The sequence below is a fragment of the Nerophis lumbriciformis genome, linkage group LG35 (genome assembly GCF_033978685.3).
Source record: "Nerophis lumbriciformis linkage group LG35, RoL_Nlum_v2.1, whole genome shotgun sequence".
NCBI classification, from domain to species: Eukaryota; Metazoa; Chordata; class Actinopteri; order Syngnathiformes; family Syngnathidae; genus Nerophis; species Nerophis lumbriciformis.
In genome coordinates this window covers 13,591,385-13,617,500 of record NC_084582.2, presented here as the reverse complement: position 1 = coordinate 13,617,500, position 26,116 = coordinate 13,591,385, and the positions used below count along the sequence as shown (strand labels likewise).

Below are 26,116 nucleotides of genomic sequence, written 5' to 3'. Positions count from 1 at the left end.
GTGTTACATGGCCTTTCCTTTTAACAACACTCAGTAAACGTTTGAGAACTGAGGAGACACATTTTTTAAGCTTCTCAGGTGGAATTATTTCCCATTCTTGCTTGATGTACAGCTTAAGTTGTTCAACAGTCCGGGGGTCTCCGTTGTGGTATTTTAGGCTTCATAATGCGTCACACATTTTCAATGGGAAACAGGTCTGGACTACTGGCAGGCCAGTCTAGTACCCACACTCTTTTACTATGAAGCCACGTTGATGTAACAAGTAGCTTGGCATTGTCTTGCTGAAATAAGCAGGGGCGTCCATGGTAACGTTGCTTGGATGGCAACATATGTTGCTCCAAAACCTGTATGTACCTTTCAGCATTAATGGCGCCTTCACAGATGTGTAAGTTACCCATGTCTTGGGCACTAATACACCCCCATACCATCACACATGCTGGCTTTTCAACTTTGCGCCTATAACAATCTGGATGGTTCTCTTCCTCTTTGGTCTGGAGGACACGACGTCCACAGTTTCCAAAAACAATTTGAAATGTGGACACTTTTCCACTTTGTATCAGTCCATCTTAGATGAGCTCAGGCCCAGCGAAGCCGACGGCGTTTCTGGGTGTTGTTGATAAACGTGTTTTGCCTTGCATAGGAGAGTTTTAACTTGCACTTACAGATGTAGCGACCAACTGTAGTTATTGACAGTGGGTTTCTGAAGTGTTCCTGAGCCCATGTGGTGATATCCTTTACACACTGATGTCGCTTGTTGATGCAGTACAGCCTGAGGGATCGAAGGTCACGGGCTTAGCTGCTTACGTGCTTACGTTTATCAGTTTGAACATCAAATATGTTGTCTTTGTAGCATATTCAACTGAATATGGGTTGAAAATGATTTGAAAAAATCATTGTATTCCGTTTATATTTACATCTAACACAATTTCCCAAATCATATGGAAACGGGGGTTGTAGGAACCACATTTTTTGTGTTTAACAAATAAAAACCTAGCTTGCACCATCGAGGATCTCTGCACACATTGTCATGTTGCAGTAAACACACATTTCTCTAAAAAAAACATTGCTACTTTTCTTGCAATAGAAAACAAAGAGTCTGAGTTACTGAAAAATCAGTGTTGCCAACATTGACTTAACAACTATTTTGATATGAATTGCAATACAGAGCATATGTAGTATATCAACAATAACATATTGTATTGTTTGTCTGTACTTTGAAGTGTAAACATCTAATCTAGACTTACTAAGGACTTTTAGTATACACGTTTGAAACCTATGCACTTTTATAAATCATTTGCACTGGCACATTATAAAATGTTCCATCCATCCATCCATCTTCTTCCGCTTATCCGAGGTCGGGCCGCGGGGGCAGCAGCCTAAGCAGGGAAGCCCAGACTTCCCTCTCCCCAGCCACTTCCTCCAGCTCCTCCCGGGGGATCCCGAGGCGTTCCCAGGCCAGCCGGGAGACAAAGTCTTCCCAACGTGTCCTGGGTCTTCCCCGTGGCCTCCGACCGGTCGGACGTGCCCGAAACACCTCCCGAGGAAGGCGTTCGGGTGGCATCCTGACCAGATGCCCGAACCACCTCATCTGGCTCCTCTCGATGTGGAGGAGCAGCGGCTTTACTTTGAGCTCCCCCCGGATGACAGAGCTTCTCACCCTATCTCTAAGGGAGAGCCCCGCCACCCGGCGGAGGAAACTCATTTCGGCCGCTTGTACCCGTGATCTTGTCCTTTCGGTCATGACCCAAAGCTCATGACCATAGGTGAAGATGGGAACGTAGATCGACCAGTAAATTGAGAGCTTTGCCTTCCGGCTCAGCTCCTTCTTCACCACAACGGATCGATACAGCGTCCGCATTACTGAAGACGCCACACCGATCCGCCTGTCGATCTCACGATCCACTCTTCCCTCACTCGTGAACAAGACTCCGAGGTACTTGAACTCCTCCACTTGGGGTAAGATATCCTCCACAACCCGGAGATGGCACTCCACCCTTTTCCGGGCGAGAACCATGGACTCGGATTTGGAGGTGCTGATTCCCATCCCAGTCGCTTCACACGCGGCTGCAAACCGATCCAGTGAGAGCTGAAGATCTTGGCCAGATGAAGCCATCAGGACCACATCATCTGCAAAAAGCAGAGACCTAATCCTGCAGCCACCAAACCAGATACCCTCAACGCCCTGACTGCGCCTAGAAATTCTGTCCATAAAGGTTATGAACAGAATCGGTGACAAAGGGCAGCCCTGGCGGAGTCCAACCCTCACTGGAAACGGGTCCAACTTACTGCCGGCAATGCGGACCAAGCTCTGACACTGATTATACAGGGAGCGAACCACCACAATAAGACAGTCCGTTACCCCATACTCTCTGAGCACTCCCCACAGGACTTCCCGGGGTACAGGTCGAATGCCTTCTCCAAGTCCACAAAGCACATGTAGACTGGTTGGGCAAACTCCCATGCACCCTCAAGGACCCTGCCGAGAGTATAGAGCTGGTCCATAGTTCCACAACCAGGACGAAAACCACACTGTTCCTCCTGAATCCGAGGTTCGACTATCCGGCGTAGCCTCCTCTCCAGTACACCTGAATAGACCTTACCGGGAAGGCTGAGGAGTGTGATCCCACGATAGTTAGAACACACCCTCCGGTTCCCCTTCTTAAAGATTATAAAATGTTGTAGCAGTGTATTGTGGTGTGAACATTTCATGTAGGGTTTTAATATAGGTGTTTTGTAATATATGCACTGTAGCCTAGGCACTTTGTAAATTATTGGCACTTTTGGTGACTTTATGAAATATACATTGTAGCATCTGCATTATAAAAATGTACACCATTATATAGAAGCTTTTTCAACAATAAGTAGCTGTGAGATAATGTTTATAAGCGTGTGGCAGCTCATGTATGATGTTTATTGTATACTACTACTACATGTTATACAGTGAACTGGAAGTCTTATTTTCCTGTATTTGATGTTAGTGTTTGTATTACTGATCTCTCCGGATTTAAATTAGCTGAGCAACTACGATATTTAAATCAAAGGTATTTCCAAAGACCTTTTGCGACTGGTGTTATGGCTATATTTTATACTGACATAGAAAAAACAAAACAGTACACTATGCTTAATCTTTTCTCCTGTATCGGCTAAACCATCCTGTGTTGGCAAAGAGGTGTCCTGGGACTAATTGTGGGTTGGACTCTCCGACACAACCAAGCCTCTAAAGCCTGTGGGTAATTTGGATAAAAAGCCTTGTACTGATTGAAGGTTAAAAATAGGTTGCATTTCCTTAAATGTTGGAACAAGTAATTAAGGAAGAGCATAATGCATGTGTAGATGTTGTTTGTGTGACAAAGCTAGTTTATATTGTACAATTTGTATGTGAGAGAAATTACAAATACTATAATTCCAGCCCTTCATTTTAACCACCCTGTTTTGCACTGGAAGATACAAGTCTGTGGCGAACACTCGCTGCCTTTTCTCAGGGACAAAAGTAATGGTTCAGAAATGTGAAAATGTGGGATCATGGCTGGAGAAGTAGCGTTAACAAGCTTTTGCCTAAAAACATCAAAACCCTGCAGGCTTCTGTGCACAAAAAAAAAAAGCAGGGCAAGTCTCAGTCAGAGCATTAGGGGTTTTACTGTAATGATATGTCCAACTTGCACTTCCTCCCAGAATATTATGTGAAGATGGCTGTTTTAGCAAGACGGACAAAGTGTAAGCACTGTGCCTGTCAGGAAGAGGCAGTGTCAGAATTGAGTGGAAAGTGGAGACAGAGCAAGACTGTTTTGACTGATGAGATGAGAATGTGTCTCTGTGGATGCTCTGTCAGAAAACCTTTCTATTTTGTCTTTATGCTCTGATCTTTGTGTTTGAATGTCATGCAAAAGTTTTCTTTGGCCCTCTATCACATGTCTACTACTGAACGTCCCAGTCCACACTTTAGAATAAATGACTGATCCTCATCTAAAAGGCAATAGACCTGGCTGACTGTGTGGCTTTATGAACTAGTGGTTTTAGTATATCCTTTTGGCTCTAATGAAGGTTGGCATGGTGACAACTGCAAAATTTAAGTTAGTTCATGTTTTAGGAGAAGAGATTGTCAGCGCAAGCTCCCTGATGTACCTGTGTGTTGCAACTTCCTGCACCGTAGCAGTTAATTTTATTTATTTATTTATTTCATTATTTATTTATGTATTTATTTGACAGGGACAGTGCAATTAAAAATTGCTACTCACAGGTAACCGATGTCAAAGTACATATGACTTCTAGCCATAGGCTAATTTGCCACCCTTGTCCCTGGTTAGGCTTTAAAAAAAGTTGAGAAAAGTGTAAAACACATACAAAAGGATTAAGTACAAACATAAAAACACATTGAAAATAATTGGTCCCATTTGTCCACACTACATCCAGTTCTAGTGCTCACACTTCTGATTTTCCTTAAGCCACTTTTTAAGTTTAGTGGAGAAAAGCAATACAAAACAAGCAAAATAAGCAATGGCAAGTCTGCATTGAGGATCAAAGCTGAATTTGCAAAAATGGTTGTACATAAAAAGGACCGATAATGAACCTTGTCATTTTTGGGTGTGAGTTCTGGCACTAACCTATTCCTCCTTGCTATTAAAATGCATTTCATATTTAATGCAAAAAAGTGGTTCAATTGTGTAATTAATGTGTGCAAATGAACATTTCCTATCATTTTTATAGTGGAGACCTATCCTCAGTAGTGCGTGTTTCTGTTCCTGTCAGCTATACATGTAGACATTAAACCAATGGTTCTTAACCTGGGTTCGAGGTGAGTCGGCCTCAGGGGTTCGGCGGAGGTCAAAACACACCCGACTCATCGTGTAAATACAAACTTCTCCCGATCGGCGTATTACGGATACGGCAACAGCTGACTGGTTTGCAGGTGTGTAATTTGTTGTGAGTTTATGCACTGTGTTGGTTTTGTTGTTTGAACAAGGTGATGTTCATGCACGGTTCATTTTGTGCACCAGTAAAAAAACATGGTGACACTTCAGTATGGGGAACATATTCACCATTAATTAGTTGCTTATTAACATGCAAATTAGTAACATATTGACTCTTAACTAGTCATTATTAAGTACTTATTATTGCCTTATTCAGCATGGCTTTATTATAACCCTAGCCCGGGGGTCGGCAACCGCATCCGGCTCTTTAGCGCCGCCCTAGTGGCTCTCTGGAGCTTTTTCAAAAATGTATGAAAAATGGAAAAAGATGAGGGGGAAAAAAACATTTTTTGTTTTAGTATGTTTTCTGTAGGAGGACAAACATGACACAAACCTCCCTAATTGTTATAAATCACACTGTTTATATTAAACATGCTTCACTGATTCGAGTATTTGGCGAGCGCCGTTTTGTCCTACTAATTTTGGCGGTCCTTGAACTCACCTTAGTTTGTTTACATATATAACTTTCTCCGACTTCCTAGGACGTGTTTTATCCTTTTTCTGTCTCATTTTGTCCACCAAACTTTTAACTTTGTGCATGAATGCACAAAGGTGAGTTTTGTCGATGTTATTGACATGTGTAGAGTGCTAATCAGACATATTTGTCCAAGACGAGACTTAAAACCAGGGGAGACAGGGCCTTCTCTGTGGTCGGCTCTAAGCTCTGGAACACTCTGCCCCTCCATATTCGAACTGCTCCCACAGTGGAGTGTTTTAAGTCTCGTCTTAAGACCCACTTTTATTCTCTGGCTTTTAACACTACGTGAGTTGTGTGGTCCTCTGTTGTCCTCTGTGTTTTTAAAAAATTTTGATTTCTATTTACTGTTTTAATTGGTTTTACCCTTTTAAATTGTTATTAATCATATTTATTTTATATTGTTTTTAATTGTGTTTAATATTGTTGTGCAGCACTTTGGAAACATTTTGTTGTTTAAATGTGCTATATAAATAAAGTGGATTGGATTGGATTGGATTATTTGGTCACTGCATGACTGCAAGCTAATCGATGCTAACATGCTATTTAGGCAAGCGATATGTACATATTGCATCATTATGCCTCATTTGTAGCTACATTTGAGGTCAATTAGTTTCCTTTAAGTCCTCTTAATTCAATGTATATCTCATGACACACTATCTGTATGTAATATGGCTTTTAATTTTTTGCGGCTCTAGACAAATGTGTTTTTGTATTTTTGGTCCAATATGGCTCTTTCAACATTTTGGGTTGCCGACCCCTGCCCTAGCCCTAACCAAATAACTATAAATTAAGTCTTTATTACTTAGAATATGTTCCCCTAGTGTCCAAATAACTCTAAATTAAGTCTTTGTTACTTAGAATATGTTACCCATACTAAAGTGTTACCAAAAACATATAACTTTGTCTTGAATTTGAAAACCTTTTTTTTTTTTTTCACTAAAGAAGGGTTCGGTGAATGCGCATATGAAACTGATGGGGTTCGGTACCTCCAACAAGGTTAAGAACCTCTGCATTAAACGATTATCAAAGGGTCATTCCAACAGTCAAGTGGCCCTGCTGCCATATGAATGACGCCTATAAATTCTGCTTAGAAACAAGTGAGATGTGGCCAGACAAAAAAAAAAAAAGATTATCTTGCGTTATAAATTTGACGAACCTTTGAGTTTAATTGAGACATTTGAAAATGGAACTGCAAGACTTGTGTTGGTGGAGATTTGTAATATTACCATTAGAACACGCATCTGGTCCAGTGTCAAAATACAATGCTACTGTAAATAACTCACTATATTAGACTACTTAGATCCACGTAACACTTATGTGGTATAGCTTGGGCGGTATAGCTCGGTTGCCAGCAACTTGAGGGTTGCAGGTTCGATCCCCGCTTCCGCCATCCTAGTCACTGCTGTTGTGTCCTTGGGCAAGACACTTTACCCACCTGCTCCCAGTGCCACCCACACTGGTTTAAATGTAACTTAGATATTGGGTTTCACTATGTAAAGCGCTTTGAGTCACTAGAGAAAAGCGCTATCCATCCATCCATTTTCTACTGCTTGTCCCTTCGGGGTCACGGGGGGCGCTGGAGCCTATCTCAGCTACAGTCGGGCGGAAGTCGGGGTACACCCTGGACAAGTCGCCACCTCATCACAGGGCCAACACAGATAGACAGACAACATTCACACACTAGGGCCGAATTTTAGTGTTGCCAATCAGCTTATATAATTCACTTCACTTCACTTCACTTCCTAAATAGCATGTGAAACTATAACATTGTGTGGGTGTGTTACGGGTGATCTACTAAGTATATACAATTGATAATGAGTGCAAAAGTGGAGCAGGCAGCCCTATTTATATGAGGTTTTTGCGTGGTTTTCTTTTTTGCCATGGAGATACTCATTTCCCTCCACGTTTATGGCATCATATTCTCCAACCTCTGGCGTTCTGTCATGTTGTTGACATGCCGCACACAAATATAATAGACAACAGAATATACTTTTAGCACGGTGAAGGTGCTGGGAGGCGCTGCGGTGTTGTAATGGTGCTTCCGGAATGATTAATGTGCAAGAAAATGCGTATTGCCAGAAGCACCATTAGAAAAACACTCACCAGCAGACACCGAAACAAATCCATTGGATTTGTTTTATCTCGCCCCTTAAGTCATCAAACAGCTATGAATGCATAAAATGTCATTTTTCTAAATAAACGATATGTTTATATTAATATATGAATATTCTCTCTCAGTCGTCTGTCTTTGCAGATGGAATCGCCTGTTTTCTCAAAGCGAGTTGTGCATACAGTTTGCACTAAAATTCCAAATGTGATAAATAACAGTGGCCACAACAAAAGTTTCAGTCTTGATAAATCACATTACGATCGCCAAGTAAATATAGTTGCACCTCCTTCTCCCAGAATGTTGTGTGTTCTAATAATTATCATATACTGTATTCTGCATATTCATGAAGGCAGACGTGCTGAATGGATTGCATTCTCTATTTCGCTTATTTAAAAGACACAATCCCCTCGCACAAGCTTAGTAGATCAGCTTTATGTGAACTATAAAGTTTGCAACTGTTTTAATACAACGCAAACCTTTAGTACGGGGGTTATCAGTGTCTGCTGGTGTGTTTTCTAATGGTGCTTCTGGCAATACGCATTTTCTTGCACATTATTCATTCCGGACGCACCATTACAACACCGCAGCGTGCTAAAAGTATATTCTGTTGTCTATTATATTTGTGTGCGGCATGTCAACAACATGACAGAACGCCAGAGGTTGGAGAATAGGATGTCATAAATATGGAGGGAAATGAGTGTCTCCATGGCAAAAAAAAAAAACACGCAAAAACTCTTTAGCTCCTACCTAGTGGCTCCCTGGAGGTTTAAAAAAAAAAAAATGCATACACATTTTTGTTTTAATATGGTTTCTTTAGAAGGACAAACATGACACAAACCTTCCTAACAGTTAGAAATCTCACTGTTTATATTAAACATGCTTTACCGATACTAATTTCAGTGGTCTTTGATTTGATTTGATTACAAGTACAACTTTCTAAGACACTGCCACAGAAAGACGTGTTTTATGCCACTCCTTCTTTGTCCCATTTTGTCCACCAAACATTTTATACTGTGCATGAATGCACAAAAGTGAGCTTTGTTGATGTTATTGACTTGTGTGGAGTGGTAATCAGGCATATTTGGTCAATGCATGATTGCAAGCTAACCGATGCTAACGTGCTATCTAGACTAGCTGTATGTACATTTTGCATCATTACGCCACGTTTGTAGGCAAATTTGAGTTAATTTAATTTCCTTTACTTATGTCCTCTGTGTATTTAATTTATATTTGCACGTCTCGTGACACATTATGTGTATGTAACATTGGCTGCATCTCTGATAGTTGTTTGTGTGCCATGTTGTTCCAGAACGCAGCAAACGTTACCCAACTTGCAAAGATTGTAATAAATCCATTAGAAGAAGACAGCCTGCCGTTTCCTTTAACTTGGACACACACGTTTATACCTTTGGCCATTCTATGCCAGGAGTTATCTCACCTTCTGAGAAGCCTCTGTTTTACTAATATTTTCCAATGTTGTAACAATGTGTAGATTACTGTCAACATTTCTGTCAACGAAGATTTGCTTCAGCCTGTGACACACATAGTCATTTTGATAGTAGGCTTTTGTTTGTTGGGGGCTCCAGACATGTTTTTTTTGTATTTTTGGTCCAATATGGCTCTTTTAACATTTTGGGTTGCCGACCCTTGCTTTAGTAGATCAGGCCCCTTAGTATTTGATAACATTTAATGACATTTGACATTCAACAAATATTCAACTATTTATTCCATTGTTGTGTAGCCTAAGGTTCCATTTCCTACACACACAAATAGTGGTGACACGTGCAATGCCCAAGGGAGTGGACCATCTCATTCCCCAAAGTGTATATACACAACAACAACAAAAAGAAGTTGTGTAAACTGTTTTTGGCCATAATTTAAAAAAATGCTCTCCTACCCCCCATGCCTGCTGTTGAAAGTGTCCATTTTTTATCTTCTAAAAGGCAATCTTCCAATTGGGCCAATAAAACAACAGTAGTGAACACGTGTTCAAGCCGGCTGCATCCATATAAAAGCTATTATTACTACAGCAGCCGTTCATGTCAATTTCCTTCTCTTTTGGGCCAGTGTGAACAATGCCACAGGGGGTGTGGAGTAACGGGTTGGTGGGGTGTGGTTGGGGGTGGGGGTGTCTGCAACTCTGCATAGCATTTGCATGTAGATAATGGCAGGAGTCAAATTCAGCTAAGGGCTCTCGTTTTACAGTATATAGACGACACGACCAGTGTCACATAGTGGCTTGCACCAGCTAAATCGTTTGGAATGTGTCTTTGACTCCAAGGGTTGACAATCCCCGAGAGCCATAGTTCAGAGGAAAATGTTGTTGTTTTGTTCAGTTGACGTTTTTTGTCTATAATCGTACGGCTCGCTAAAATAACCAATGCCACGGCTCTTGTCAATGCAATGGTACTGTACAAACCACTGTAGTGTGGTAAATCACTTCCATGCAAAGAAAATATCACACAAAAAAAGCACATTTTAAAAAACAGAGGCTTGTCAACTTGGAATAAAAGACCTTGCAAGAAGAATCAACACGATGTAAAAAGAGCTCAGCAGCGCATGCACTTTTTGCGTCGGATGAAAAGAGCACAGCTCCCTCCCCCCATTCTCACCACATTCTACAGAGGCACTATAGAGAGCCTGCTGACCAACAGCATCTCTGTCTGGACTGGAGCCTGCAATGCCTCAGACTGGAAGTCTCTCAAGAGAGAGGAGAGGACGGCGGAAAAGATCATCAGGACTCCTCTTCCTCCTATCCAGGAGATCGCAAAAAGCCGCTGCCTGACCAGGGCTCAGAAAATCTGCAAAGACTCCTCCCACCCCCACCTAGGACTGTTTTCACTGCTGGACTCTAGAAAGAGGTTCCGCAGCATCCGAAGCAGAACCTCCAGGTTCTGTAACAGCTTCTTCCCTCCGGCCGTAAGACTCTTGAACGCATCATAATTAAATTATCCCCTCAACTCCCCCCAAAATGGATTAACTCGCTGGAATAAAAAAGACAATATAACATACATCCATAAACGTGGACGCATGTGAAAAAGTGCAATATATTTATCTGTACAGTAATCTATTTATTTATTTATATATATATGTATATATATTTATTCTGCGATGAGGTGGCGACTTGTCCAGGGTGCACCCCGCCTTCCGCCCGATTGTAGCTGAGATAGGCTCCAGCGCCCCCCGCGACCCCGAAGGGAATAAGCGGTAGGAAATGGATGGATGGATGGATATATATATTTATTTATTTTATATACATATTTATTTATATTTATTTATTTATATATGCACCTTATTGCTTTTTTATCCTGCACTACCATGAGCTTATGTAACGAAATGTTGTTCTTATCTGTGCTGTAAAGTTCAAATTTGAATGACAATAAAAAGGAAGTCTAAGTCTATAATGGCTTTTTAGTCCCCCCCATTCCTGTTCTTTGTTTACCATTTCTCTTCTTCATTAAATTTGCACCAATAATTTATTAATCTCCTCGTGGTGGAAACACAACTATGTTATTCTAAGCAGGTGATCTGAACAGAACCGTACCACAGGGTGTGAAAGGTTTTTCGTAGAGTGAAGAGAAAGATGCTTACCAGGTTAGCCAAGATGTAGTGGTAACTCTTTGCATTCTTGCCTTGCTCCACAATCTGCAGAAGAAAAAAAAGAATAGACAATAAAATGACCCGGACACAACTGTGTTTGTGTTTCTCCGAGTGTGTATGCGTGAGTGAGACGCTGTCAAAGCAGTGTACTCTACCTTGAAAAGTGTTCTCGACAGCAGAGAAAGTAGGTCAATAGAAATTAGAGCAAGGAGCCTAAATGACGAGAGGTCGACTTTCTACTTTAAAAAATACATCAACACAGGTTTTATATTGCTCCAGAATCACCTCAGTGTGTTGTAAGTGGGTTGGAGTTTTAAACATAATAATTATTATTAATATTTTTAATTTTGTCAGGAGAAAACAGCAACACACTATCAACAAACACACTAAGAATTGCCACTTTCTCTTTACATTCCTTTTAAAACAAAGAACAACTAAATCAATGAGAAACCACTTATACCCTCTCTTTTTTCATCTCTCATACAAGTTACAATTAAACATTTATATGTTCTATTCTGTGGATAATGGTTTATTGCTCTCATTTGATTTATGATCTGAAGCAATATTTCTTAAATAGTGGGTCAGGACCCCTTTGGGGGTTTGCAGTGCGATGTCAGGAGGGTCTCAAGCAACAGAGGAGATTTTCATTATGTGTGTCTGCACTCCAGTATTCATGTTAGAACGATGAACAAGTCTGCAGCGAGGTGGCAGCAGTGCTCAATTCAATCAACAGGCTCTCTGTTCTACCCAGTAGAAGTAGTACCGTATTTTCCGAGCAGTAAGCCGCTATTTTTTTCCTATGGTTTGGACAATGTGGCTTATAAATTTACAGATGTTTTTTTCGCTCACAGCCATAATGTTTTGTTTTTAACAAATAGTTTTCATATTACACCATGCTTGCCAACCCTCCCGGATTTTCCGGGAGACTTCCGAAATTCAGCGCCTCTACCGAAAACCTCCCGGGACAAATTTTCTCCCGAAAATCTCCCGAAATTCAGGCGGAGCTGGATGCCACGCCTCCTCCAGCTCCATGCAGTCCTGAGTGACGTGTCGACAGCCTGTTTTCACGTCCGCTTTCCCACAATATAAACAGCGTGCCTGCCCAATCACGTTATAAGTGTAGAATGATCGAGGGCGAGTTCTTGGTTTCTTATGTGGGTTTATTGTTAGGCAGTTTCATTAACGTCCTCCCAGCGCGGCAACAAAACACAACTACAGCAGTCACGTTTTTGTTTACCGTAAAGCAGTTCGTCTGCCGTAAACAGCAATGTTTTGACACTCTTAAACAGGACAATACTGCCATCTACTGTACATGCATATGTGACAATAACATCTAGGGCTTTTAGAGAGTGCAGTGCACAATTGCGCACACAACAAGGAGACAAAGCAAAATGCATCATCAGAGAGGGTGTTCAGCATGGTTAGAAAAATAGTGACAGAGAATAGAACAAGGATGGACAATTCAACCCTTAACTCAACAATGAGTAGATGAGTGTTATGTGTGTGTATATGTGTAAATAAATAAACACTGAAATTCAAGTATTTCTCTTATATATATATATATATATATATATATATATATATATATATATATATATATATATATATATATATATATATATATATATATATATATATATATATATTTACACGGTAACTTCCATCCCTATGAGATGATCAAATTCAATCAGCGCTGAGTATTCAGATCTTTAAATATGCGGACGTACTGTTTTCGCACGGCCGTTGCAATAGAGCACACATGAGAGCGGTGGTGTGTGGGTGCTCTGAACTGTGTGGCGGCAAACAGTGAATAGTTTAAGTTGTTAATAATGCACAGGTTAAAAGTGCAATTTTGATGTTGATGATGGGCAATCTATTTTTTTTTTTTTAAAGTGGATGTTTACTGTTTTCCCTAAAACACACATTGAGGCTACAAAGTGTTTTTTATCCGATCACTCGAATAATCGAACAAACTAATCGTTTGATTATTCGATTACTAAAATAAATTGATAGCTGCAGCCTTAATTTCTACATTCAATGAAACTTCATTATGGTCTGTATGTACATATTTTTAAAAGTGCATTGTATTTTTGCCTATTGTCCTGGCAACATGTAATAACTCCTCTGCCTCTGCCTTTGATGCCCCCTGTCAGCCCACCAGCAAGGGTCAGGCCTGATGGAGTAACACAGTCAGAGGTGTGTTGTATGGTGCCAGCATCAATTTACTCATGGGTGAAAAATGTATTTTTGGCACCACTTTGAATGACATTTAAATGGGTCGTACAATCTGCTGGCCCTCAAGGCAACTCTCTTGCCTGAATAAAGACCCTGTTTTACTGTGCAACAACTGAGTGTCAAGTGTGTCAGAGCAACATTCTGTAAAAAATTGCGCAAAACACAACAAGACCTATAGTTTAAAGTCACGCACCCTCCAATTATTAGGTCTTACAGTAGGTACGCACCTCATTCATGTGCCTATGTTCAGCCAGTGTGCAGAAACTCACACCTTGTCACTCCTCTCGCACTCTCAGCATTTCCCCCTAAGGGGATAAGCTATTTTTATTGTGTTTTATGTGCGGATGTGTGTGTGTGTGTGTGTGTGTGTGATACTGCCGCAGGTCACGGCAGAAGGTGGCATTTGTTATTAATGATGACACCGGCACAAGACATGCCCCGCGGTCAAGCCTCAAGCAAGGAAAAGCAAGACACACTCATGCAAACAGACTACAGCACCGCACACACCACCAAATACAACTGTTTTGGATACAAGCGCCCATACATGCAGATTCCAAGTGTCATTCAGAGTTTAGCCTTAAAAGAGAGGGTCCGTTTTCACATTTGGAATATTCTAGTAACTCTTTCTGTCACCACGAATGTTCTCGCAGGGGACCATGTTAACATTTAGCTTCTCTGAAAAGTCACCCTTGGGATGCTGTCAGTGACATTATCGTAAGAGAATCTGTGTACTGTAAGAGATGAATGAGATGAACATGGGAGTTTAAAGGGCGAAAGAGGCTGGCGAGTGTGCGTGTATGTTGGGTAAGCATGTGTGTGTGTACTGTAGCTGCATGCGGGTCTAGGGTATCATCGGGGTTCACAGGCAGGGCACTATGGAGGCGAAGAGAAGATGTGGGTGATTGATGGTGGCTGTCTGAATGGAAAACTTCTCAGGCTGGGCTCTTGAACTGATGCAATAACCTTAACTGTAGACAACAGACCATCAATAACATTCACACAGAGGTACACAAGTCTCCACTGTATGTGTGTGTGTGTGTGTGTGGGTGTATCCTGCATGCATTTGTATCATTTGAGTTGCACGTAAAACATGCACACAAAATGCTCACAAATTGTCGCAGAAAACGACAACAAGCTTTGTCGTCCAAATTGTCTGTAAAGTCATTCAATGTAAGGGTATATTCAGAATCAGGAATACTTTAATAATACCCGAGGGGAAATGAAGATTTTCAGCACAATCCCATTCAATTCTCGCTCAATGCTATTGACAAAAAAAACAAAAAAAAACTTGTCATTATCATCCATTATAATATGTTATACCGTATTTTTCGGACTATAAGTCGCAGTTTTTTTCATAGTTTGGCCGAGGGTGCGACTTATACTCAAGAGCGACTTATGTGTGAAATTATTAACACATTACCATAAAATATCAAATAATATTATTTAGCTCATTCACGCAAGAGACTAGACGTATAAGATTTCATGGGATTTAGCGATTAGGAGTGACAGATTGTTTGGTAAACGTATAGCATGTTCTATATGTTATAGTTATTTGAATGACTCTTACCATAATATGTTACGTTAACATACCAGGCACGTTCTCAGTTGGTTATTTATGCCTCATGTAACGTAAACTTATTCAGCCTGTTGTTCACTATTCTTTATTTATTTTAAATTGCCTTTCAAATGCCTATTCTTGGTTTTGGGTTTTATCAAATAAATTTCCCCCAAAAATGCGACTTATACTCCAGTGCAATTTATATATATTTTTTCCTTCTTTATCATGCATTTTTGGCCGGTGCGACTTATACTCCGGAGCGACTTATACTCCGAAAAATACGGTACTTTGTTTTGAAATTGTCATGTATCCATCTTAATCTGCTGTTGAAACTTGGACTATATAACCAACATATATAATCAGCCTATAAATTGATTGTAAATTAGGGGCGGGACATGCATAAGCATTTTTGCTTGTTTTCCCCGTATCCCTTTTTGGTGGGTACCGTTGCATGTCTGTCAAATTACAAAGAGTGATCAAGTGTTGCTATATATGCCCATACTTGCCAACCTTGAGACCGCCGATTTTGGGAGGTGGGGAGGGGGGGTTGGGGGCGTGGTTAAGAGGGGAGGAGTATATTTACAGCTTGAATTCACCTAGTCAAGTATTTCATATATATATATATATATATATATATACAAGAAATACTTGGCTTTCAGTGAATTCTAGCTATAAATGTATATTTATTTTATTATATATATATATATATATATATATATATATATATAAAAAAGAAATACTTGAATTTCAGTGTTAATTTATTTACACATATACACACACAACACTCATCTACTCATTGTTAAGTTAAGGGTTGAATTGTCCATCCTTGTTCTATTCTCTGTCACTATTTTTCTAACCATGCTGAACACCCTCTCTGATGATGCATTGCTGTGTGGCACGCACAAAAGTGCTTTCATTAAATGCACTAGATGGCAGTATTGTCCTGTTTAAGAGTGTCACATCATTGCTGTTTACGGCAGACAAACTGCTTTACGGTAGACGAAAACGTGACTGCTGTTGTTGTGTGTTGTTGCCGCGCTGTGAGGACGTTAATGAAACTGCCTAACAATAAACCCACATAAGAAACCAAGAACTCGCCCTCCATCATTCTACAGTTATAACGTGATTGGGCAGGTACGCTGTTTATATTGTGGGAGATTTTCGGGAGAAACTTTGTTCCGGGAGGTTTTCGGGAGAGGCGCTGAATTTCGGGAGTCTCCCGGAAAATCCGGGAGGGTTGGCAAGTATGTATATGCCTGTCTGCCGAAATAAATAAATAAATTCATTCATCCTGACAAACATTACAGGGAGACAGAACAGGATCGCTGACGGGTCTACCAACTTCCGGCGCCCCTTACAAAAAAGGTGAGAAACAGGTAAATGCTGGGGGGTGAGAAAAAAAAAATTCAGTCTAAACCTTGGCCCCTGGAGAAGGGGGTCCAGACTGAGGCCAAGGGAAAAAAACTCATAGCCATAGCATACATAAACATGTGTGTAAGAGGACAACATCAAAGAACACAAAGGACATTAAAGACTTTAAAAGAGCACAGCTGATGCAACCAGTTCTTCGTTTCTTATGTGGGTTTATTGTTAGGCAGTTTCATTAACGTCCTCCCAGCGCGGCAACAACACACAACAACAGCAGTCACGTTTGCGTCTACCGTTAAGCAGTTCGTCTGCCGTAAACAGCAATGTTGTGACACTCTTAAACAGGACAATACTGCCATCTAGTGCATTTAATGAAAGCACTTTTGTGCGTGCCACACATCAATGCATCATCAGAGAGGGTGTTCAGCATGGTTAGAAAAATAGTGACAGCCACAAAAGTAAAACAACGTCCCACACGCCATCGTCTACTGGGGTGAGGGGAAGCATGGCCAGAGACAGGAACAGACCCAACAAAGCAACCAAGAGAGCCGACTCCACCCTCAGTGTCCAGTCCGCATGGATGAACAAGGATGCGTCCAAGGAGACCAAGGTGTCCGATACCTGCTCATTCAGCCAAGACACTATGAAGCTTGTCCGTCCCGGCGCCCAGCGCCACCTCTGCAGCCCTGTCTCTTCATCCACAATACTCTTCATATTGTGAGTAACCCCTAAAACACTGCACATGTGCATCTGGCCTCGGTACATTTAACAGAAACTCTACTCTTCAATTATGTAAAAAGGGAAAAATCTGATGCTGTAAATACATATTCAAAAAGAGCTGACATTGCAGCAGCTTACCAACGAGTAAGGGCTATCACACACTGAAGTGGTTCCTATAGAAATGATACTGTTTGGTAACACTCTGCATGCAGCATGTGTGTGAGCCACTCCAAATCTACTACTGTAGCATCTCCTTTGCTGTATGGCTTAGTGTTTCATTTTTTACACACACTTCAACCCTTGCATAAACCGCTCATCCTCATTCCATGGCAAACAGTTGGGTAGTATTAGGTCCTTCATAGAGCTTCTACATTATTTATGTTTTTTTTCCCCCCCTTTTGAACTGTTTCGCCCTGTCACATTTTGGCTTAACTGCTGTTTGTGATCACAAGCAATCTGCCAGGAGCACATGTTTACATCAATGAGTATCTGACAAAACGTAATGCTGACATGCCAAGACAGCATGCTAATACGGAAAGCAAGAGAAAAGTCAAGGCACTTGAAGTGCCAACTGTGAAATATTTGAGTTATTGAGGACGGAGGAAGCTAAAGTATTGTTGACAAAGACATCAATAAACTAAACGAATATTGAACTTTATATCAGCTTGAACTTGTAGGGAAATAAAATACAAACCTCTTAACGACTTAATGCAGATGATGTGATTAACTGTCCAATTCAGTCAAAACTCTTATTCCAGTACTTATTATAGAATGTATTATCCACGTCCCTGCATTACTTGTCTTTTATTTAATGCCCCACTTTAGTCTAACTCAGTGGTCCTCCAACTTTTTCCACTTCAAGTACCACCTCAGAAAAAAAACTTGGCTCCCCAAGCACCACCAGAATGACCAACATTGAAACACAGTAGCATGGTAGGTCTAAGTATTAATTAAAAACAAGGCAGAGGTTTTATAAAACAAGTATATTTCATGCTTTTGGCCCCTGTAACATTACACACAGTTTGAACAGTAACACTGTCTTTGAATATAGGATAATAAAACATTGTACTTTAATCAAGTGATTTTTTTGGCATATCAATAGATGGAGCCCGCGTACGAGAATTACTGGTCTAACTTATTCATGTTCTAATATCAATATAAACAATTTCTTTCTATTTCATTACTTTTAGTCAATTGTGATCTTATTCGTATAATTTTTTACATTTGATTTATTGTATTTTATTTTTCTCTACACAGCACAATCTACAGTTTATGGTGTCATTTTTATAATGTTTTATTTCTTTATCACCATCGCCAGAATATTACGTAATCACCATAGTTTGTCAGTTAGTTCAATAGCAAGATACCTCAAAAAGTTATAGGTAGATTTTGATGACACTTGAAATGTCAGAATTGCAACAAGTGATTACATTTGGGGATGCTCCGAATCAATTCTAGTACATTGTTATTGTTACGAGGCTCAACTTCTGTGTGTGTGTGTGTATGTTAGCGGTCTCGCCACCACCCACAGAGACAATAAGAGTCTGTTTATTTATATAGAACAAAGTTGCCCAGGTTCTGGGGCTGATGCAAAGAGTGAACCCTCTTGCACTATGTTTGGACGCGGTAGACGAGGAAAATCACGCACAGACCTGTCAATTTAATTTACTGTGTTACCTCAACATATGAATGCCCCATTTTATGAGTGTTTTGAGAGAAGAGCTGTCTCTCTACTAAATTGCAAGCAAACATTTGAGTGATAAGTATTCCCGCCATTAGTTGGCATAGCAAATGCCACAGTGAACCAAAGGATGGATCAATTTGTTTTTCCAACCGTGGGAAGGAAGAAAGTGAGCATGAAGGACAAATGTAAGAAAAAAAGTGGATGATATGCTTAAATTAAAGAAAGAAATCCTTACAGAGCGGGTAGTGAAATGAAGTGAAGTGAATTATATTTATATAGCGCTTGTTCTCTCAAAGTGATTTACATTGTGAAAACCATTTATTACATAATTTAAGCTACATTTAAACCAGTGTGGGTGGCACTGCACGGTGGATAGGGTGTCTTGCCCAAGGACACAGCGACAGTGGCGAGGATGGCGGAGGCTGGAATCAAACCTGGAACCCTCAGGTTGCTGGCACGGCCGCTCTACCATCTGAGCATTGCCACCCACAAATGTAGCCAACTTGGCAAATCCGTTAGAGCGTAGCACTGCTAGTCTGCACCATACTCACGCAAAATGAGTCAATAACGCTAGCCAAGAATGTTAAAATAGTATACAAATACTAAATAGCAAATCATTTATGGAGAAGCTGCTTATGGTGTGTTTGACGGAGAAACAGCTCAAAGGAGATAATGTAGAAGTCCGCCCTCCAAGGTAAACAAATGCAGTACATACATTACTTCCTAAATCTAGTAAGTTATTGTATTGTTTTTGTTGTGTTTTTGTTTTTTTTAAAGGTATGCTACATGGTAAAACTGTGTCGTTGTTATTTCTGGAGACGGACGTCTGTTCATGGGAGGAATTATGTGCAGGAATTGAGCTGGTTGCTTGCATGAGATTGGCAATAAAAGTTAAAAAGAGCGTCAGACTTTGTGTGACTCTTTCTGGACGCTATAATACATGATATTACTTTAATTTGTTTTCACGCAAAAATCTCTCATTTCCAAGGTGTGGCCGTCGCCACAATCAAGCACATGTAGGGACAACTTTGATAACATTTTTTTGCGGGGGAATTTTATTTCATAAACACACATTTATTTTCCAGTGTTTTAAGTTAAGAGCTCCGTCACAGAACCAATTTGGCTTGTGAGTTTAGTATTTGTCCGTCTGCTAGTTAGTCAAAAATATAGCTCACAAAGTTATGGGTGGATTTTGATTAAACTTATAAGAAATTGCAGAAATAGGATAAGGAACAAGTGGTTAGATCGTGGGGGTGATCCAGACTACGGTCAGAATTCAAGAGTTTTTTTTTTTTTTAAGTTTCTTTACTATTGGAAGTGGTGCACTCTGAATGCTTGTCTAGTTGACATTTAACTTTTTAACACCTTCCTTTCTTTTCGCACAGGAAGTGAGCTAAATGTATTACATATATATTGTGAACTAATTAGCACTAATAGACACTGACTACGTTTCCATGCACTAAATTAGTCAAATTTGTCAAATAGTTTGGTTCAAAAGAAGCATTCTACAACCCATGGACACAACTTAATCTGATCGTGTTTGTCTTTTGAAAAGTCAGACTAATACAACAAGATTGTCACACCTGGGTGAAGTCTTGTCTGGGTTTCGTCTGGTTTCATGTTGTCTTGTCATTTCCTGTTTTATTTTGAAAGGTTAACTCTCCCTCTCATTTCAGGTCACTTGCCCTTCCTCCCGTTTCACTGGTCTGATGTCTCTCCTGATTGCCTGATTGTGCCCACCTGTGTCACCCTCCCTCATGTGTATAAATGTCTCTTCCTCCTCTTGTCTTGTGCCAGAGTATATCGTCTCGTCACGTACCTCCAGCCTTTGTCCACAGCATCAAACCAAGTTGTTAAGTATTGCCTCGCCTTATTTATTGATTTCTTTGTTTCCTCTGAGAAAGAGTGATTTTCGTTTGCTAAAGTTTTTTGATCAAGTTTTTTGTGTGTTATTTCATAGTGCCTTGCCTTCCTTTTTTCCTCCTCTTGGAGCGCTTTAGTTTGTAGTTATATCAGCTCTTTGTAGCGTACTTTCTGTTTATAGTTTCTAGTCTCCTCTGCATGATTTTTTTACCTTTTTGTAGCTAATCATAGATTTTTTTGTTATTAGATTCGTGTGTAATTTTGCTGTTGCCTTTTTCCTCCCTATGGAGTGACTTTCTGTTTATGGCCTTATGCCTATATGTCTTTTGTTTCTCTAATGTATCAAAGCTAGGTTCTGTAGCCGCTTTGTTTTAATCACTCTGTTCAAAGAGATTTCAAAGAAAACTGTTTAAATAAAGCCTGTGTCAATTGTTCCCCTTCTGCACCTGAGTCCTCATTCTCGCCAAGTCGTAACAAAGATCATGCGATTGAAAATCAGATCTCTCGAGTGGGTGGGTGTCGCTGCAGGGGACCCTTTGCATGGAATATAACCCGGAAACGCATTTCAGTACAAACATAGACAACAACTGGAATAAAGAGGAGACTGTTTATTTGCTTCACAAATTAAAAGAGCAGAACATTTTGGAATGCATTGATGGGAGATGAAAAGTAAGAGATTTTTTTTTAAAAAGGTCGTCAAGAAAATGGAAAAGCATACACAAACCTCTTCACACTGCATTTGTGCACTCCAAACTAATTAACAATAACTGTTTTCTGCCCAACTGGCAAGCTTGTCCACAACAATAGCAAACCTCATCGGCACAAAAAATATTTTCCTTTGGATTTAAAACTCCTTCCAGCAATCCACAGAGCGTATTGAATGAACATCATGACATTCCACATTTTTTTTTCATTCTTCAAAATAAATTTCCTTCTAAACAACTCTCTCCCTCCAGTCTTTGCTACGTACCCACCAGTCCAGCAATTCCGAGACATTCCTGGTGGTAGCGTCTTGTTTGTAACGCAATCTAAGATCATGTTTTGATGCTGTCTGCTATTTAACATAAGCATAGCCCTTAGAAACATAATATTTCTAATCTGTGGCAACATCACAGTGGACATTAGGTTCAATAACTGGGCTGATGACTTGTGAGGAGACGCAAAGACGCCTTGTTTTGGTATGACGACATAGGTCAACCAGGAAAAGCAAGTACCGTAACCGTATTTTCCGGACCATTGGGCACACCGGATTATAAGGCGCACTTCCGATGAATGGTCTATTTTTGATCTTTTTTTCATATATAAAGCGCACCGGATTATAGGGCGTATTAAAGAAGTCATATTATTATTATTTTTTCTAAATTGAAAACACTTCCTTGTGGTCACATAACATGTAATGGTGGTTCTTTGGTCAAAATGTTTCATAGGTTATGTTTTACAGATCATCTTCAAGTCACTTTCTGACAGTCGCTTCCGGATGCGCCGTTTTGTCGGCGGTCTTATTTACATGGCTCACCATCGGCATCTCTGTTGTAGCGGTGTAGCGTGCAAGGACGGGAGTGGAAGAAGTGTCAAAAGACGGAGCTAACTGTTTTAATGACATTCAGACTTTACTTAAATCAATAACGGAGCAGCATCTCTTTCGGAAACAACAACACCGGAAATGTTTCCCGTGAAAAACCGTCCGACCGGAACGCTAATAACTAAAGTTCCTTGGGTGAATAATGTAAACTCACTAGACCGGTATGTTTTAGCGCTTTCATGGCAAGTTTACTGACAGATATAAGTAAGAACTTTACACTACTTTATATTAGAAATGGCAACAGTGGAGGATGAATGTCCCAAAACAAGAAGATAAAGGAAAAAGAAGAAGCATACACGCGCAATTTTTCAGGATATTATACAGATCCCAAATACAGATCAGCGGGTACCAGTAAGTAAGAAAAGTTGCTTTTGCATAATATTGCGAAACAAAACGCCAGATAATATGTCTTACCTTATACACACACCATAATAATACTCGTACATTTAATACGCCGACATTTCTTCAAGCGGTGCGGCTTCATAGCTTACCAATTAAAACATTTTGATAGATTTTTGAGCGCCGTGCGTAATGTTCTATATTTTCAATGGAACATTCAAAATGTTGGTGTTGTTTACTTGAGACATATAGCAATCATAGAGTTGTCTACACTTATCTCTTATGTTTGACTGCCATCTACTGGTCACACTTATCACGAAACCATGTACCAATTAAAATAGCTTCGAGGTGAGTAAACTCAACCAGCACGCTGGGTTATAAGGCGCACTGTCGAGTTTTAAGAAAAAAAAAAAGATTTTAGGTGCTCCTTATAGTCTGGAAAATATGGTATTAGTCCAGGCTAAAAAGAAATAAGTGCCCCCAAGTGTACATGAGACACACGGTGTATGACCAATAGTCATACTAGAGAGTGTGCATGGACACTGTGACTTCACATTTAAGTGTGAAAACACAAAAAAACAAACTATTTGAGAAATCAGACTAACTTAGTGCATGGAAACGTAGTCACTGAGAAAGGGAAGGATTATATGAACTCTGTTTCTTCCTACTCCTTTTGAGACATCTTAAACTGTGCAAAGGTAGACATGTCATAAACAAATAAACATACCATAGCATTATCCCATCATAAACAAAGCAAATGTTAACTACTATAAACAGGTCACTCTGAGAATTGGGTAGTGTAAATCTCAAGGGAATTTGTAGTTCTTTTATCGACTAGCAGGATATTTTGGAATATTAGACTGGGCAAGAGATGAAAATACCACAAAAGACAGTGAGCTGTGAAAGTATTCCCATTGAACTGTCAGTTATTATTCCTGGATCTTTTTTGTTTGAGCAGTGCAGTTGTGGGAGCTCTTCTTGTCACACAAGAAAGCACAAAAAATAAATAAACACATAAGCTGTGTTGTTTATCACTTTTGTCTTTGATGCGTGGTGACTACACACAACCAAGAGACACCGTCACTACCTGCACATTATTTCCCCTTCTGCATCGCCACTTCCCTTCTTCTTGTCAAACCATGCAGGGCCGAGTATACAAAACCGTGTCTGTCTACCTCCTTTGAGGAAGCTAATTGCTCAAAATAAATCTCATGTGCCCAAAGGGGAAAAAACAAACCGATTGGAGTTTTTTGTGAGGTTTTAACATAATTATAGCGCAATGGATTTGTATTGGAGCAGGACGAAAACTCCTTACCTTTTTAAGGATGCCGGTAAGCCGCTCTGTCTCACAGTCGATGATAATCTGTCCCTCCTTCCTCTTGTCCAAATCCTGGAACACTTTCAAGAACGATGCCTCAGTCATGGTCTCCACGTTGACTGATGTCACCAGCCAGTTCCTCTCTGCTGCTGTGTCCAGAACCTTCTGCAGCACAGACAGACCTGGACAGAGGTTGACAACAGTTAAAACCAGTAATGCTGTATGTGCATTAATAATATTAGAGGTGGTCCTCGGTTTATGACGTTCTGTGTTATGACATTTCATGGTTACGAAAGCGCTCGCATAAATTATTTAAAAACTTAATTTTGGTCCATTAACATGAGACTCACTCAAGAACTATACTTAAATAATACTCTATGGGACTGACCAACTAAAAGCTTGCGTGTATTAAAACAGGTGCAAACTTGATAGCCTATGCAAAACTGATTTATTGAGCTTTTGCACCGATGATTATGACTTGTAAAGGTGCAACATAACTTACGCAATCCATTTAGTGAGTTTGTCTTCATGCATGAAAAAATATATCCAGATTATCACAAAGCACAAATACAGGAAGAATGAGATACAATATTTAGCACATTTGAAAGGTGCTGGAAACTAGCACAGTTAAGCATAAATGACGGCGGTCATTGTGGCAAGAAGAATGCGAGTCAACATGATTTCATCCATCCATCTTCTTCCGCTTATCCGAGGTCGGGTCGCGGGGGCAGCAGCCTAAGCAGGGAAGCCCAGACTTCCCTCTCTCCAGCCACTTCGTCCAGCTCTTCCTGTGGGACCCCGAGGCGTTCCCAGGCCAGCCGGGAGACATCGTCTTCCCAACGTGTCCTGGGTCTTGCCCGCGGCCTCCTACCGGTCGGACGTGCCCTAAACACCTCCCTAGGGAGGCGTTCGGGTGGCATTCTGACCAGATGCCCGAACCACCTCATCTGGCTCCTCTCGATGTGGAGGAGCAGCGGCTTTACTTTGAGCTCCCCCCGGATGGCAGAGCTTCTCACCCTATCTCTAAGGGAGAGCCCCGCCACCCGGCGGAGGAAACTCATTTCAGCCGCTTGTACCCGTGATCTTGTCCTTTCGGTCATAACCCAAAGCTCATGACCATAGGTGAGGATGGGAACGTAGATCGACCGGTAAATTGAGAGCTTTGTCTTTCGGCTCAGCTCCTTCTTCACCACAACGGATCGATACAGCGTCCGCATTACTGAAGACACCGCACCGATCCGCCTGTCGATCTCACGATCCACTCTTCCCTCACTCGTGAACAAGACTCTGAGGTACTTGAACTCCTCCACTTGGGGCAAGATCTCCTCCCCAACCCGGAGATGGCACTCCACCCTTTTCCGGGCGAGAACCATGGACTCGGACTTGGAGGTGCTGATTTTCATCCCAGTCGCTTCACACTCAGCTGCGAACCGATCCAGTGAGAGCTGAAGATCCTGGCCAGATGAAGCCATCAGGACCACATCATCTGCAAAAAGTAGAGACCTAATCCTGCAGCCACCAAACCAGATCCCCTCAACGCCTTGACTGCGCCTAGAAATTCTGTCCATAAAAGTTATGAACAGAATCGGTGACAAAGGGCAGCCTTGGCGGAGTCCAACCTTCACTGGAAACGTGTCCGACTTATTGCCGGCAATGCGGACCAAGCTCTGGCACTGATCATACAGGGAGCGGACTGCCACAATCAGACAGTCCGATACCCCATACTCTCTGAGCACTCCCCACAGGACTTCCCGAGGGACACGGTCGAATGCCTTCTCCAAGTCCACAAAACACATGTAGACTGGTTGGGCAAACTCCCATGCACCCTCAAGGACCCTGCCGAGAGTATAGAGCTGGTCCACAGTTCCACGACCAGGACGAAAACCACATTGTTCCTCCTGAATCCGAGGTTCGACTATCCGGCGTAGCCTCCTCTCCAGTACACCTGAATAGACCTTACCGGGAAGGCTGAGGAGTGTGATCCCACGATAGTTAGAACACACTTTCCGGTTCCACTTCTTAAAGAGAGGAACCACCACCCCGGTCTGCCAATCCAAAGGTACCGCCCCCGATGGCCATGCGATGCTGCAGAGTCTTATCAACCAAGACAGCCCCACAGCATCCAGCAACATGATTTGACGGTCTTAAATACAGATATTGGACATATTTTTTATCGAGTAATTACATTCCTGAACTGTTGAATGACTTAAAGAGCTGATTTGGAGCCAAAAAACAGCAAAACAAATAAATACATCTCGTATAGGAAACAACTGATTGCAACATTGAACTGTTTG

The 26,116-nt window shown here is 41.0% G+C and overlaps 1 protein-coding gene across 4 annotated transcripts in view; it reads right to left on the bottom strand.

Annotated features, from left to right (window-relative positions):
- Positions 1-26,116, bottom strand: part of gria1a (glutamate receptor, ionotropic, AMPA 1a) — a 203,946-nt gene that overhangs the window by 98,986 nt on the left and 78,844 nt on the right. For all 4 annotated transcript variants that reach the window (XM_061927716.2, XM_061927717.2, XM_061927718.2 and 1 more), the window contains exons 4-5: positions 23,820-24,004; positions 11,147-11,200 (exon numbers count right to left, since the gene is read on the bottom strand). In XM_061927716.2, the coding sequence (XP_061783700.1) occupies positions 11,147-11,200; positions 23,820-24,004 (239 nt within the window). The remainder of the gene's footprint in view (positions 1-11,146; positions 11,201-23,819; positions 24,005-26,116) is intronic.